The sequence below is a fragment of the Carassius auratus genome, chromosome 4, assembly GCF_003368295.1.
Source record: "Carassius auratus strain Wakin chromosome 4, ASM336829v1, whole genome shotgun sequence".
NCBI classification, from domain to species: Eukaryota; Metazoa; Chordata; class Actinopteri; order Cypriniformes; family Cyprinidae; genus Carassius; species Carassius auratus.
The window spans coordinates 10656050-10671036 of NC_039246.1; the positions used below are offsets into that span (position 1 = coordinate 10656050).

The following is a 14987-nucleotide window of genomic DNA, read 5'->3' on the forward strand; positions in this document are numbered from 1 at the left end:
GGAAAAACCCCTAAGGATTGTGCCCTGGACGCCGGGAACTCTGAGTTGGTGTCTCTTATGGAGAGCCAGCCGGTGGAGGAGCCGGAGGCGCACGAGGATCTGGAGACGGCTGTATGAACAGGCTCACGCGAATAGAGTCGGAAAGAGATTTACCCACAGAGAGTGGCTGTCAAGCGCTCCTCCGAGCGTCCGCTCGCACTCGCAGAGAAAGAACGAGAGAGCGTGAGAGAACACAGATGGAGAGCGAGGTGTTTGGAGAGCACCTCGAGCTGAGAGAATCCTCGGGATCGTGTCTAGCTGTTGTTTTTCCACTGATGTCGCTGTGGGGTTTTAGCATTTATTTATTGCTCTTATTTATTATAACTATTTATTCAAAGATGGATTAGGTTTTGTTGCACCGCAGGTTAGTTTTAGAGACAAAAGACATTTAAACATGCCAGAGATGGAAGCTGTCATGCATCAATATTGTGTGCCAAAGACACACAGTGAGGAAGAACATCAACTGAAGAGAGTTCGATTAAAGGAGGATCTTCTTCCAGACTTTTTACGATTGGACCGAATCATCGCATAGATTTTAAACTCATACGTTTGTGTGCCGTTACAGTGGCGTGATTGTGAAATTATCTTCTGACGACGAGACAAGATCTGAGCCATATTCAATGCAATATGAATGGATGACATTTGTGCATTTATCTATTTAATATTACATTACATTAATGTTTCAAGACAAGTAAAGGAAGCTGATGTGTGTTTTTTTTTTTTTCATTGATGGCAGCTGATTGGTTTCTGAAATGCCCAGGTTGTGGTTTGCTCGAAGAATGACTTGACCAAATGAATGATGTGGAGAGTTCAGTGTGGTATTTTGAACATATACTTAGTCAATGTTATATGACTCATGCTGGGAAATTCCCAGAGAAGTTTCTGCATGAAAACAGATCATGCTGAGCCTTTGTGAGATTCTTTTACATAGAATACTGTATCATTTTAAAGCATTATTGTGCATGGAAATTGTGTTACCTTTCTGGATGTTTCTACCCCTCAGTGATTATGTAATGAAATGGCATTATTCTTTTTTTTTTTAAATGAAAAATATGAAATTGTTCACTGGTTGTATTTTTTATTTTTATCTTTTAAAAGACGAGACTACTTGAATGTTTTAGGTTTTTTTTTTTAAATATCTATTTTAGGTGTGTATGAGTGAGTAGACATGAGGGATATGTGGAGATGTGACAAAAATATCATGTTATACGATCTCAAAACTAATGTTTCTCATTAAAGGGCAGTCGGATGGAAAGCACCAGCGTTGAGTCTTGTCTGTACAGTCACAATCAACCTAAAATTGCCGTTAAGAGAGGAAACGTGCAGTTTTTCACGTTGCCATCATAGAAAAACCTGACATACTGTCATCTCAAAATTACGTATGGCATGAACGCAGCATTTTTCGAAAGTGAAACATGCACAAAAATAAAACGTTTAGCATAACAATGTTCATAATGTCCATTCAATGCAATAAAAGCATAAGGACTTATATAAAAGTAGTGACCGTTTTACTAACAGTAACTTATCTAACAGAAACGACTCGTATAAATTATGCCACTGATTTTGCATCTCGGGGGGTATGAGCTGTTAACATAATATGAATTTCAGAGAAAATGCGTTTCCTACGAATGTTCTTCTTCTTTTTAAATTTGTGTCAGGTTAGATGCATCACTGTGTGTATTCTACGAAATACCATGGTTTCTGATAAATCATTTGTCTGACTCGCTCTGAGTCAGTCACACATATTTGCTCATTAGACTATATGGGGAGGTGCAGAGCCTTTAAATATGCACCTCCCCAGAGCCATATTTAACGGCTCTGGGGAAGTGAATATTTAAAGGCTCTGCACCTCCCCATATAGTCTAATGAGCAAATATTTGTGACGTCTCACATTGGCTCCGCCCACAGCGCATAAAACCTGACCTCGAACCTTCACTGTACTCCGAGTCTGGGATAACATCGGACATGGATCACGTAGTCATGTAAGTGGGTCAACTTTCATTATATATGTACGGTATTTATGCATATATATTAACCAAGAGACAATTTTAAAAAATCACTATCTCATACTCTTGTATTTTGTTTCTGGTTGTTTCTGGTTAACACTTCCGTGATTTCGTGTTTATACGTAAGCTACAAAAATATGTCTAGAGTTTACAAAACATCAAGTCATGCGTGTGATTTGTGTCTAAACTTATGGAGATGTCTGAGACTGAAGAAAACATGAAATAAAAGTCTGGAGTTTATTGTAGTGAGCGTTGGTGAACATGCCCAGACACATTCATTCATCAACACGAACGCGACTTAATACGATCAATAAATAAATAAACGTCCGGATTAAATCACTTCATTGTTAAATAAAGGCATATTTATTCTGTTTGAATAAATGTAAGATCAAAGAATATTCAGGGTTAAATACGCTTAAATTAGAGACTTATATCGCTAGTGCATTAATGCACGAAATACTGTCCGGAGGAGAGTAATATATATATATATATATATATATATATATATATATATATATATATATATATATATATATATATATATATATAATTAATATAAGAAGAGGAATTTTAAAATGTTGCAATGATGTATCTCTTATGCAAAACCACGGTTAATTTTTTATTGATTGATTGGTTTTATTTGTAGATAATTTTCATAAGGGACATCCACGTTTTTTGCTGCACATTTCTTGCCATGAAAGCATATAAAATGTAGTCCATGACTACTTCATTGCATATTTAGTAAACAAAACCTAATAATGTTCATAAAATGAAATGTTTATAAAAATTATTATTAGTGAAACTAAATTTAAAGTAAAATGGAACATAGTTAAATTAAGCTTAACAAATCTAGCACGGTTTAAATTAAACTTTATTGTTAAGCATTTGTTTACACACACACACATCACTTAATATCCTCATTATTTCTAACATTCTTAAGCTGTTAAAACCTAAATAATAAAATCTAATATAAATAAACTTTACAAATATGTATTATGGTTTGGTGACGTGTATTTCATATCTGAGCAGGGATCAGCAGCACAGTAACGGGGATGTCCAGACGTCTGCGTCCGACAGTCTGGAGTTCAAACTCCTGATGGCATACACCCGTAAGAGACGACCCGCCGACACCCTCCTGAAGCAGGACGTCCCGTCTTCACCACAGCCGGCTGAAGATCACAGCAAACCAAAGAAAAATAAAAGACACAAGAGACTGTCTTTCCTCTTAAAGTGTATTAAACCACAGACAGATGAACCAGCAAACTTAAAGCAGCCAGCGACACTAGCGAGTGAGTTTGAAATATTATATTGATCTGAATGTGTGGCCGCTTAAAGTATTTTTTTTTAAACCGTCCCTACTGTGGAGATACCAGCATCTGGTTTGCTTCCTTCAGGTTCAGATGATGGGGAAATGGATGAGATGGAGAACATGGTCAGTGAACTGACCGAAATATCAGACTCTGTCCACTTTACTCCATCTGACATAGAACCGGACTCTGAAGGTGAGATTGAGCTGTCTTCTCTTTTGATTTCTGAAGTTTCGGTTGCTTTATGAGAGAAGAGTGCAAACTAAACTTCACGTGTCTGTTCTCTCAGAAGATGTTGTGGAAAAGCTGGTGGAGCTCCTCCGAGAACATGGCGATAAACTGGACAGAAAGGTCAGTGAAATCAAATGAGTGCTCATGATGTCATTTAAGCTGAGATGTAAACCCTGACCACCAGGTGTCTCTGCAAGCATAGTTACCTGCACTGTAATATTGTCCACCGTGCCTGTTTTAAAGTACTATGTGCTTTTCATTCCCTTTTTGACAAGAATTAACCTTGAAAAAGTCCAAAAGTCTTTTACGAATGATAATGTGATTTTTCTCCCATTACAATCTATATTTGTATATGTTCTTATAATATCCTGAAAATATGAAATGTTTCTATTGTTGTTTTTATATAGTAAAAATTGTATATATATATATATTAGTATAAAAATGTTGTTAACTATGCTTCAAACCAAATTCGGATTAGTGCATGTTAGACCTGAAACCAGATTTGCAGTCACAGACAGTGAAACATGCTGTATACTGTAAACATCTGTTTTGTCCTGTTTTTGCTGCAGATTAAAGAAGACAAGGTGTTACACGAGAAGCTGCAGTCCTCTCTCACATACGGCTTCTTCAAGAAAGTGATGGAAGCTTTCTGTGGAAGTGTCTCTCCAGATGTGCCTCCAGAGCAGAAAGACAAGAAAGTAAATGTGGCTCTGGTCTGTGAAGCCACCAGTCAGCTTGTTGGCATCCACTACCATCCGATGACCCAAGTGCTGGGCTTAGGTGCCCAGTATCTACAGGAAAAATACTCCACGTGGATAAACAAAAACATGCATGCAGCCAATGTAAGTGTTTCAATGAAAACGCGTTTATTCACAGCAATGACATCTGGCCTGATAACACATAGAAACATGTTTCTCCTTTCACAGGGAGAAGTTGATGACGAATCCAAAGAGGAAGTCCAGTGAGCAGAAGAGATGCTCTCCACACATTACAAAACTTTCTCAGGTGCACAGGCACTTTATTAACCCAAAAAAAGTGATTTATTTGTTTACAGTGAACCAGCAGGGATAAAGCTTGTTTTTGTTCATCTCATAACATCCACGAGAGAAAAAGAAGTAGTTAAACCACATGTACACCATGCCTCAATGAAAGTGCTACAGTTACTGCCTCAAAGCATTGCACCAAAAATACATGTTCTATGAAAACCAGCATTATGTGTTTACATGTTTAGCTCCACTATTTTTGTAATTGAATGAGATTAATGTTATTGTTATTTGGCCTTTTGTTAAATCTGTACTTCTGTTTTGAAATTAACGTTATTTATTTTCTTACAGTGATTTGTTTAAAAAAAAAGTCTTATTGATGTATTTGAACTTTAACGTTATAACATTAAAATAACTTACATTTTCAGTCATTTTGTCTGTATTTTCTTTCTTTTTTCTCAACAACTACTGTATTATAGAAGTATGTGGACCGACTTCTAATTAACAGGCTTCCAGCATAAATCTCACTAAAACAGAAATGACTGGAATAGACATACAGTAGTAAACATTTGAAGTTGATTGAAAAAGTTCATCAAAGTTATCCTAAGACAAGAAAGCATTTTGGTTTTAGTTTTTAGGACAACTTTTGATAAAAGGTTTTGATCCACTTCAAATGTTGATTACTGTATAAGTTAATTAGTAGAGGATGTTTGCATAGTTTTGGCCATCTAGTGTATTTTATCAATTAAAGGTCATCAGTTAATCTTCTGGTTTATATCTACAATAATTTCTAGTAGAATCAAGATACTATTATAATCTTTAATAATATGCATACATATAAACATATATATTTCTTAAATATATACATGCATACACTTGTATTTATACAAACATAATAAATATACACAGTACAGCTCATATTATGTAAACAAAAACTTATTTTGGATGTGATTAATCGTTTGACAGCACTAATGTGTATGTGTGTGTGTGTGTGTGTGTGTGTGTGTGTGTGTGTATATGTAGGCTACAGTATGTACAACACCTCTCAGGGGGGGGAAAAAACTTGATTATCAGCATACATAGTGACTGACTATGTAACTATGTATTACCAAACATACAGTACATCCAGTCCTACAATCACTTAATTCTTCTTGACAATTCATTCATACAGACATCAAAAAGAAAGTAGACCTTCTTGCCAAACTCCATTACATCCTATAAAATGAATCTGAGACACAATTTCTGTTGTTGTAACAACCCTGCTTGTAGTAATTGTTTCGATCTAATAACCAGAGCCGGTGGGTGTGTGCGCGAGTGCGCGCAGCTCGCTCAGGTGAAACATGAGACGCGCAGTGTGCACCTGTCTTACCGGCTCGAGCGCTACTCCTCCGTCTTATGAAGACTGAGAAATGTCTTATCGCAGACGTCCACGAGCAGGCCTCTCAGATCTACAGGTATTTGCGTGTTTCCTCGGGCGCATTTGGTAACGCAGTCATGATGCATCACAGGAAGTACTCACCACCGCGATACTGCGCCGTCGGCTCACTGCTAGACCTGCCTCAGCTCAATCGATTACCCACCTTTCGTGTAGAAGAAGCTGAGCCGATGGAGAAGAATTCACCCAAAGCCAAACCCAGAATGCGCAACGCCAAGGTGAAGGCGGTGAGGAGGGCTCTGTCTCCCCAAGGACCGCGAGTCTCTCCAAACCCCGCGCAAAGCGACGCGCTGCCCAAGGCGGCAGAGAACGGAGGACAGCGGTCTAGAAAGAGGGGCTTCAAACCCCCGGATGTGAGGACGATATTTGAACCTTCGGCCAAAGACCCGCGCGTAAAAGAGGAGAAAGGAGAAGGACACACGTTTTGTGTGTACGCGACGCACGCTTGGTGCGATGTGTGCTGCTCGTATATCTTTCAAGGTGGCTTGACATGCACAGGTGAGAACTTATTTTTATCATATTATTACTAGGCCATGTTATATGATTAGCTTAGACAAGGTCTATTCATAAGCATATTGTGCTCTTCATCAAGTCACTGGATATTGTTCCTGTAGTAGAAATTATAACTTTATATTTTTTCATAAACACATCATAAACTTTGTGCATGTTCTTCAGATTCCTCACACATCACACACTCATTTACAGGCATGCTGACAGACTGGTTTAGGCTTGAAAATTCACTGTGTTGCACCATGGTCACCCACATTTACTTATGTCACAAATATGCCTAATAATTATACATGACATTGCCTATAGCTAAGTGTAATCATAATTCATTTGATCAAATCCAGGACTCAGGTTCTACACAAACTGAACATTTGTAGCTGTAATGGTCACTGGCAGCGACGGTTAACATGATCATTCCTGGCTGAATTCCTTGCATTGTTTCCAGTAGTGAAACCATTCCTAAAAAGCATATGCAAAACATTATCTGACCTGCAGCCAAATTTGTATTGTAAATTAAGTCATCCTAAAAAAGCACGATCATACTTATTGCTGGAAGTGAAATGCAAGGTTATTACTTTTTTTTTTTTTATTAAATTCAGAAACACTCATATGAATGTTACCAAAGTCCCCAGTTCATTCTCCTCAAAGTGTCTCTCCGTGTCAGAACTGCCTTTGTGCAGAAGTTGTCCATTCACAAGAGTTAACTCAAATGGAACAACTGGACAAAGGTAACTTTCACTGAGTCTTCTGGCTGCTCGACTCGAGTGATCAGGTAATTGAGAGCGAGAAAGTCACTGACTCGGCTGATCAGCCTGAAAGCCATCCAATTTTCATGTGATCTAGTCTATAATTTCAGTATTAGTACATTTTAAGGGTCCACTTGGAGATCCTGGAATATGTGGGCAGAGAAACCATTCATTAACAGAGAGAGTAGTGTCTGTTTTGATGATGTTACGGTGGATAATGAGTTTGCTTGCAGTGGTTCAGTGGTTGTTGGATTTGTTTAGGTTTGTGTAATGTGGGTGGACTGGTGTGGGTCAGTGACCATGTTTACATGCACATGCACATGATTAATTACCAAACTCTGTCATATTTCAATTGAAATATAAATAAGACAGCAAGGATATTGGTTGTATGAGATTTATCAGTAATTTAATGTTAAGTAAAGCTATTGAAAATACATTTTATATTAATGTTTTTAATCACACACACACACACACACACACACACACACACACATATATATATATATATATATATATATATGTGTATATATGTACACACACACACACACACACACACATATATATGCATATATATATATATATATATATGTGTGTGTGTGTGTGTGTGTGTGTGTGTGTGTGTGAAATGTAGAAATAAAGTTAAAGTACTACTAATAGAATTAAAATAAAAAAGAAATTAAAAAAGACAAAATCACATAACAAAATAAAAAAAATAAAATTTCAAAAACTAAATCCCTTAGTAATATACACTGTTCATTTGCATATATTCAAAACAAAAGTGTTATGAAAAATGGTAAAAAGAACACTCATGTTTATGCAGAATATGCTGATTGCATGTACAGTATACAGGAATATCCAAAAGCAATGAAGCATATTCATGTAAATATACATGCTTTTATATTATAAATTGTAAAGTGTGCATGAAACATGGTTTCTGACAGTTTCCCCCTCTTGTATCTTGTGTTTTTTTTAAACAGTTATGATGGAGTTTGCTAATGGTCTTAATGACTTTTTAATGCAGTGAAAGGAGTTTTCGGCCTATAAGCTGGTTTCCACTGTAGCATCTCTGTATTTCTCTTCACTTCATTGCAAATGATATTCTGTAGCAAAATGAATAAAGATATCTTTTTCCCACCTTTGTGGGTCACATTCCTTTGGCCCTCTTAGTTAGACTGTATTGTGTGCTGCTATTTGACACCCACCTGTCGGCTCCCCAACGTCCATCTGTCTGTTTGTGTAACGCCAGTGACAGTGTGTCTAGAGAAGACACACCGTCTTGTCACAGCACAATTGGATCACAATGGGCTTCCCCTCAACCAGCTGACACAGTCACAAGGGGACCCAGGGGGCCAGAGAACAACTGCACAAACACACACACACACACACAATGACAGGAGACCACAAGCAGTTAGCAGAAACTGTGATGCAGAGAAGATATTTCAGTCTGTAAATGCTCAAGGATTGAAGTGAGGCTCGATGTTGTTCCTGTCATGGGTCTCCGGAAAGCCTTTGCAAGAACTTTGAGAAGACTCACTGGAATCCTCTACCGCTTCCCAAAAGCCATGCGGCGCTCCGGGCGACTGGAAGTTAGTCTGCTGTGGAAGTCATCCGGTGGGTCCAGATCTCTTTAGTGTTTTTTGTGTTAGTAGTTTTTTATCAGCAGTACAAAGTCTATGGAAAATTGAGGATTAATATTTAATAGTCATTTAATGAATCTAGAATTTTGTATTTTCTTAAACATATTGTTAGTGGTTGTATATGCAAAAATCACTGCCATGATGCTATATGATGCACGTGGTTGCTAGGTCATTGCAATGGGGTTGCTTACTGGCATTAGTCAGGAGGTACTCTCCAGTGGAATTTATAATCCTAAACTTAAACTATACTAGTCTTCATTGCATATAGCAGGGGTTTTCAAACTGTGGTGCACAGGGGGTCTTTGGAAATGTTTAGGGAACAAGCATTAAATTAATAAAAAATAATAATAAATAAGATAAAATAAATAAATAATATATTCAAATAAATAAAATTATTTTATTATATTATTGAACTATTGTATTTATTTTAAATGAAGATAAATAAATAAATAAATAAACAGGAGCAGTAAAAAGTATGATGATGAAAACAAAGCTAGCAAATAAATAAATACAGTATAAATCATATTAAGTACAGTACTATATCAATACAGTAATTACAAATGTAATAATGTCACATAATAGAACTAGATATCTTTCCAAATATATATTTATAATTGTATTCTTTATTTTTTTATACTTTAAATCTAGTTCATTAAGACTTGACTAAGATTTAATTTTAAAATCAGATGTATTTCCAATGTTTAATTGGATTTATAGGATTAAACTGAATCTAAACGGTGATGTTGAGCAATGCTGTTAGTGTTACGGTATGAGATTGCTCTTAAAAAAGGAGAAAATTAAGGACGAAAGACAGAGCAACTGAGACGGTTATTCAGCACATCCTAATGGATAAGTTAACATGGTGCTCATTTTGTTCAGCACTGATGCCTGTTGCTCACAGGTTTGACTAAACAGTCATCATCTATAGACAGTGATTATGTGAGGGTCTTGTCTGTGTGTGGTATGTTGTGTTGCTGGGTGCCGTGGTGTCTCAGGTGATGTAATGTAAACCTCATGCTTTTCAGGGACAAATGCAGTGCTAATTATTACAATGCCAACAGCTACAGACTCCCACCGAGCACTAAAATCATCCACTGAAGCCAACACCACTGTGGGAAGAGGTTCACGATAACATGCCGAACAGATCATCGGTTTACCTTCCATTAACTAAAGTCATGCAAAAGAATGGAGCGTCTTCTTAATGTTTTGTCACAGACAGGTGTTGCTGTGAGTTTAGGATGGATGGTTGTGTGTGTGTGTTTGTGTGTCTCCTGTCTGCGGTGTGTTGATCTAATCTCGGCACGGAGACGACAGAATGTGGCTCTGCCATGAGCGCAGACAGAAAAAGAGTTATCTGTGATCAGCTGAGTAAGGACAGGCTCGGCTACTTGTTTGGTCGTCACTTGCAGGTGTCCACAGACTGACTCTATTGTTTTCGGAGTCTGATATGAGAGAGATATTTGACGAGGAAATAGCACTGTCAAAAAACAAGCAACGTCAAATTGCATTAGTTAGCAACATCGATAAATGTCATTTTGTAAGTCTGGTGGACATATTTTATCATACACATAAAAAGGTTTCACAAATGTTTCATGATTCATCATAAGCTGCTTGTGTTTGACTTGCAATGTTTTTTTTGAGGACATGTAAAAAAAAAATTGTTAAAGAACAGCACTTCCACCTGTCCAGCACACACATCTGTTAAATGAAGGAGAGCGAGAGTAAAAAAACTCCTGTATCTGACGTCAGAAGCTGCATTTTTCGTTAATTACACATCATGTGTTCCTTCTTCCTGGTTCTCATAGGTCAATCAGTTCATGGCAGCATCCCAGTTTGCATGCAGTACTTTACTATTAAAAATATACACTTGCTCCAAAGTTTTTAATTTACAAAAAATTTATACTTTTGTTCTTCAAGGATGCATTAAATTGGCAGTAAAGACACAACATTTATAATAAGAAATGTTTCTTAAACAGCATATTAAAATGATTTCTCAGAATTAAATCATTTCTAGAATGAAAACTCAGCTTTGCTGCTCAGGAAGAAATTACATTTTTATAATATATAATAATAATATATAATTTTAAATTCACATTATTTTAAATTACAACAATTCACAATTATATGTTTCCTTCTCCATTTGTGATCAAATAAATGCAGTCTGATATGAGAGAGATATTTGACGAGGACAGCACTGTCAAAATCAAGCAATGTCAAACGATAGCAGATGACATAGATAAATGTCATTTTTCTCAGTCTGAAGGATGGGTTTACAAATGTTTTATAAACATCATAGTAAAGTATGCAAACTGGGATACAGCAATAAACTGTGAATGACTATAAGTTGCTTAATTTGTCTTGTTTTTAACTTTATTTTTTATAAAATAAATGCAGCCTTAGTGAGCAAAAGAGACTTTAAAATGAAAAAAAAAAAATATATATATTACCAACCCCCACATTTTAAACGATAGTGTACTTTAATGGTAATCGAAAGTAAATTTTTATTAATGTAGTAAGCCACTATTGGCATCAAATTATGTCCTAATTATTGTCATTGTGGTATAATGACTATATTATTCTCACATATTATTTAGAATGACTTGTATGTTGATTTGGATGCTGTGTATATTTTCTTGCACAAGCATGTTATTTTTCTCTTTAACTAGTTTTAGTGAAAGCAAATGCAATGATTTTCCTCCTAAATGAAGCTTAACAGTATTCTGTGTGAGGGTGGTAAATATTTAAGAAAGTGAGACGCTGCTGCTGTGGGAATGATGCATTAGTGTTATATGAGCTGTCAGTAATGTGTTTGTGTTCGGGAAGAGTTTAAAAACTTGAATGACTTGTTCTCTGTCAACATGCAAAGTTTTAGAAACAGAGCTCCAAATATTGCACTGTCACACCACAGTCTAAATTCGGGACTCTTTGTGTGTGTGTGTGTGTGTGTAAAGTTTGCTCCTCGGGCAGGTTTTGATCCCTCATTACAGGAAGTGCAATTAAGGAAGAGACAGGCCTGCACTTCCCACCCGCCCCAGAGACCTGAACAGATTGTGTGTGTGTGTGTGTGTGTGTGTGTGTGTGGGCATACATTATCTCAGTTCCTACACGGTCAAGACCGCAGCTCTGTGCAAAGAACGGCACTTTAAGCAACCATTACCCATCATGCCCCGGTATAAAAGATCCACTTTCATCACATCCTATCATTGCCCATCCTCTGTGTCATTCTGCTCTCTGCTGATCTTTTAAAAGAGCAGCGTTCCTCCTGTTCCCCAGAGGAATATTTTATTCGAGTCAATGTCATCTCTGGCACGTTACATTTAAGCATCAACTTTGTCTTAGATGTCTAAAATTCTTAAGGTGAAATATACAAAGATGTATATGAGATAAGTGATAAGTGTTGACATACAGTACAGTGTGTACTCACATAGCTCACATACTTAACAAGTGTTAGAGATCTCTGATGTCTGATTGTGTACTTTTCTAATGAGAGCACAGTTTGAGATTTCTGAGACCTTTCTTAAACTCTAAGAAAGAGTTGTTTGTGAGTTTAATGGGGACCATGTACTCTCCATTCAATCGCACTGATGTCTAGCAGAAATATTTAAGATATTAACAAGATCTTATTTGTAATTTGGGTTTATAAAATGCAGAGAAGCAAGCCTCTTAAAGACTTTATTAAATCAAAACGTACGCCAAACTAGAGGTTATGGTTTAGAAAGTTTTAAATATGCATATTTTTCTTAAACGTATGCATCACTTCACCTCAGAAGACCTTTATTAACCCCCTGGATCCATATGGAGCAGTTGTGTTTTAAAAAGTACTTAATTCTGAGAAATACAGTCAGTCTTTTTTCCTCAGAACTGGACTTTATGGACAGAATTGCAATTCTGAGAAAATTCTTTTATTTTTTTATTAAGTGGCAGACCTGGCTTCCATAGAATGGCACCAGTTGTTGTGACACAAACTAATTTGAGAACAATAATAGTCTAATAACTCTGAAGGTTATGGGTGTAAAAGTATCTAGGTGATGATAAAATGCACATTTAAACACAAAGTGCTTTTCACACTTCCTGTCATGTATGTGACCTGAGCTTCATCATTTGACAGTCAAATCGCCCGACTCAGCACAATGAGAGAGAGAGAGAGAGAGAGAGAGTTACTCACAAATGAGCTTCCGTGGAGATTGCATGGGCGAGAGGCAGATGAGTTTGTCCTTCTGTTCTGAGAGTGAACTGCAGAGGTTGAGCTTTGTTTCTGATGGGATGTCGTGAGTTAAGCGTCTGAGACAGAAAGTGTCATCACTCATATGCTTGAGTGTGATGGGAGCAGCATTCTGTAAACTATACAGTAAAATTACCCAGCAAGTCAAACATCAATCTTCAGGTAAGGGTGATGATGGACTTGTGTGAAATGCCTCATGTAATCTACATTGGATGAACAGACAAGTGTATGTGTGTCATGTTTCTGTGAACACTGCTGAGGACTGGAAAGCAGAGGATGCACAGCTTATTGTCTATCCATGTTCATTCATTTTCCATCTAGTGCAATCATCAGCATCAGAAAGCATGTTTCATATGGAATACATAAAATGAATGAATGCAAAATACATAGAAATAGAGATGATTTTAACAATGCATTGGATTTAATGTTCGAACGACTGTCAGTTTTATACTGTCTAAATGTGCATGGAGCTTTCTTACACTTTCCTAAAACACGTCTAAGCTTTTCTACGTTAAGATTTTGCATGTGCGCCATCTTATTTGCAAACCAATATTTTGCTTTCCATTTAGCCTGCCGGAAACCACCGTATTTCATTAAATCTCCTACAGACCAGAACTAATATGATGCAGTTTGTTTAAGAGAGTTGTGCTATTACTAAGCACACCATTTATTTCCCTTGTGGGTGAAAGGATATGATAAAACCACTCCAAATACCTTAGAAATGCCCTAGAAGACTATAGCAATTACAAAGAAACACCCTAAAAAATATTCTGAATCATATTGTGTGTTATTAACTTATTATTTAGCACATTAACACAGCTGCCTGTTCTTGTTTTCTCTCTTGCAGGTTGTAAATACACGTGTCATGCTCAGTGCCGTGACCAGGTGGCGCTAGACTGTCATCAGAACGGGGCCATTAATGGCTGCCAGCACAGTCCTCTTGTTCAGGACCATCTTAACAACAATCAGTCGTCACACAGCGTGAGTACAGAGTTAATTTGTGTCTGCATTCAGGTTTACATACACATTCAATTCAATATCACCTGAACTACAGAAGTGAAAGGGATAGTTCACCCAAAAATGAACTTCCATAGAAGGAAAAAAATGCTATGAAAGTCAATGGCAACAACCAACTGTTTGATTACCAGCGATCTTCAAAATATCTTATTTTATGTTCAACATAAGAAAGGTTTGGAACTATATGAGGGTGAGTAAATGATGACTGAATTTTCATTTTTGGGTAACTAACCCTTTAAACTTTCCCTGAATGACAACAATCACAGTCTGATAGTGATGGTTAGGTGTGACCACAAGGGGGAGATCAGTCGCAAATAAACAACCTATACAGTAGTTTCAATATTGCTATAAATGTAGCTTGAGCAATTTTATATTAATTCTTGGTCTTGTGCATGTTATTTTAATCTTTCTGGGCAGATAACTGATTAATAGTCCTTTAGTACGGCCGTTGTGGTGAAGTTTGAAGGGTGTTTTGATCATAGCTTGCTCTAAGTAATTATTGCTTTTCTTTTGTTTCTATTTAGATGCAATGGTGTGATTTAGCTAAAGAGAAAATATGATAATAATAATAGTAATTTATGCACTGTTATTTAGCACCATATGAGTTTAAACTCACACGATCAGTCCTATTGCACTTGGCATGGAAATAACAATAGCAGTGTATTACTCTTCAGCAGAATTCCTCTGGTCCAGATTTGTTCTCATGCATCTGTGCTGTGAAGACTCTCACCCCGATGCTCTGTAAACTGTGCAGTATGAATGAAAGACGAGCTCTGTGAATGTGTGTCTGTGACCCAGCGGGGTCAGCAGACAGGTTAGTGTGGTATGTGTACTATTCAATAAATCTAGATCTGTCA

The 14987-nt window shown here is 36.9% G+C and overlaps 2 protein-coding genes and 1 pseudogene across 7 annotated transcripts in view; all 3 read left to right on the top strand.

The window, feature by feature from the left end:
• The window catches only part of LOC113067723 (diacylglycerol kinase iota-like), a 37770-nt gene extending 36978 nt beyond the window's left edge, over window positions 1-792 (top strand). For all 5 annotated transcript variants that reach the window (XM_026240161.1, XM_026240177.1, XM_026240186.1 and 2 more), the window contains one exon: window positions 1-792. In XM_026240161.1, the coding sequence (XP_026095946.1) occupies window positions 1-117 (117 nt within the window). In that variant the 3' untranslated portion in view covers window positions 118-792.
• A 1088-nt stretch (window positions 793-1880) lies between these two features.
• LOC113068118 (apoptosis facilitator Bcl-2-like protein 14) lies at window positions 1881-4921 on the top strand. Of its 2 annotated transcripts, none has more exons than XM_026240740.1 (6): window positions 1881-2021; window positions 3075-3334; window positions 3440-3547; window positions 3645-3703; window positions 4153-4425; window positions 4510-4921. In XM_026240740.1, exons 1-6 carry the CDS (start codon window positions 2005-2007, stop codon window positions 4546-4548), a joined length of 756 nt encoding a protein of 251 aa, XP_026096525.1. In that variant the 5' UTR covers window positions 1881-2004; the 3' UTR covers window positions 4549-4921. The 2 variants fall into 2 exon arrangements, with proteins under 2 accessions (XP_026096525.1, XP_026096516.1); XM_026240731.1 differs by having other exon boundaries at window positions 3642-3703; window positions 4510-4920.
• Window positions 4922-5911: 990 nt separating this feature from the next.
• LOC113067985 (ras association domain-containing protein 1-like) overlaps window positions 5912-14987 on the top strand; it is a 35832-nt pseudogene continuing 26756 nt past the window's right edge.

Coding starts and splice junctions, on each gene's coding strand:
- LOC113068118 (XM_026240731.1), top strand. Junction 3,548..3,641: donor CATAGAACCGGACTCTGAAG/GTGAGATTGAGC, acceptor CTGTTCTCTCAG/AAGATGTTGTGGAAAAGCTG. Junction 3,704..4,152: donor GCGATAAACTGGACAGAAAG/GTCAGTGAAATC, acceptor TTTTTGCTGCAG/ATTAAAGAAGACAAGGTGTT.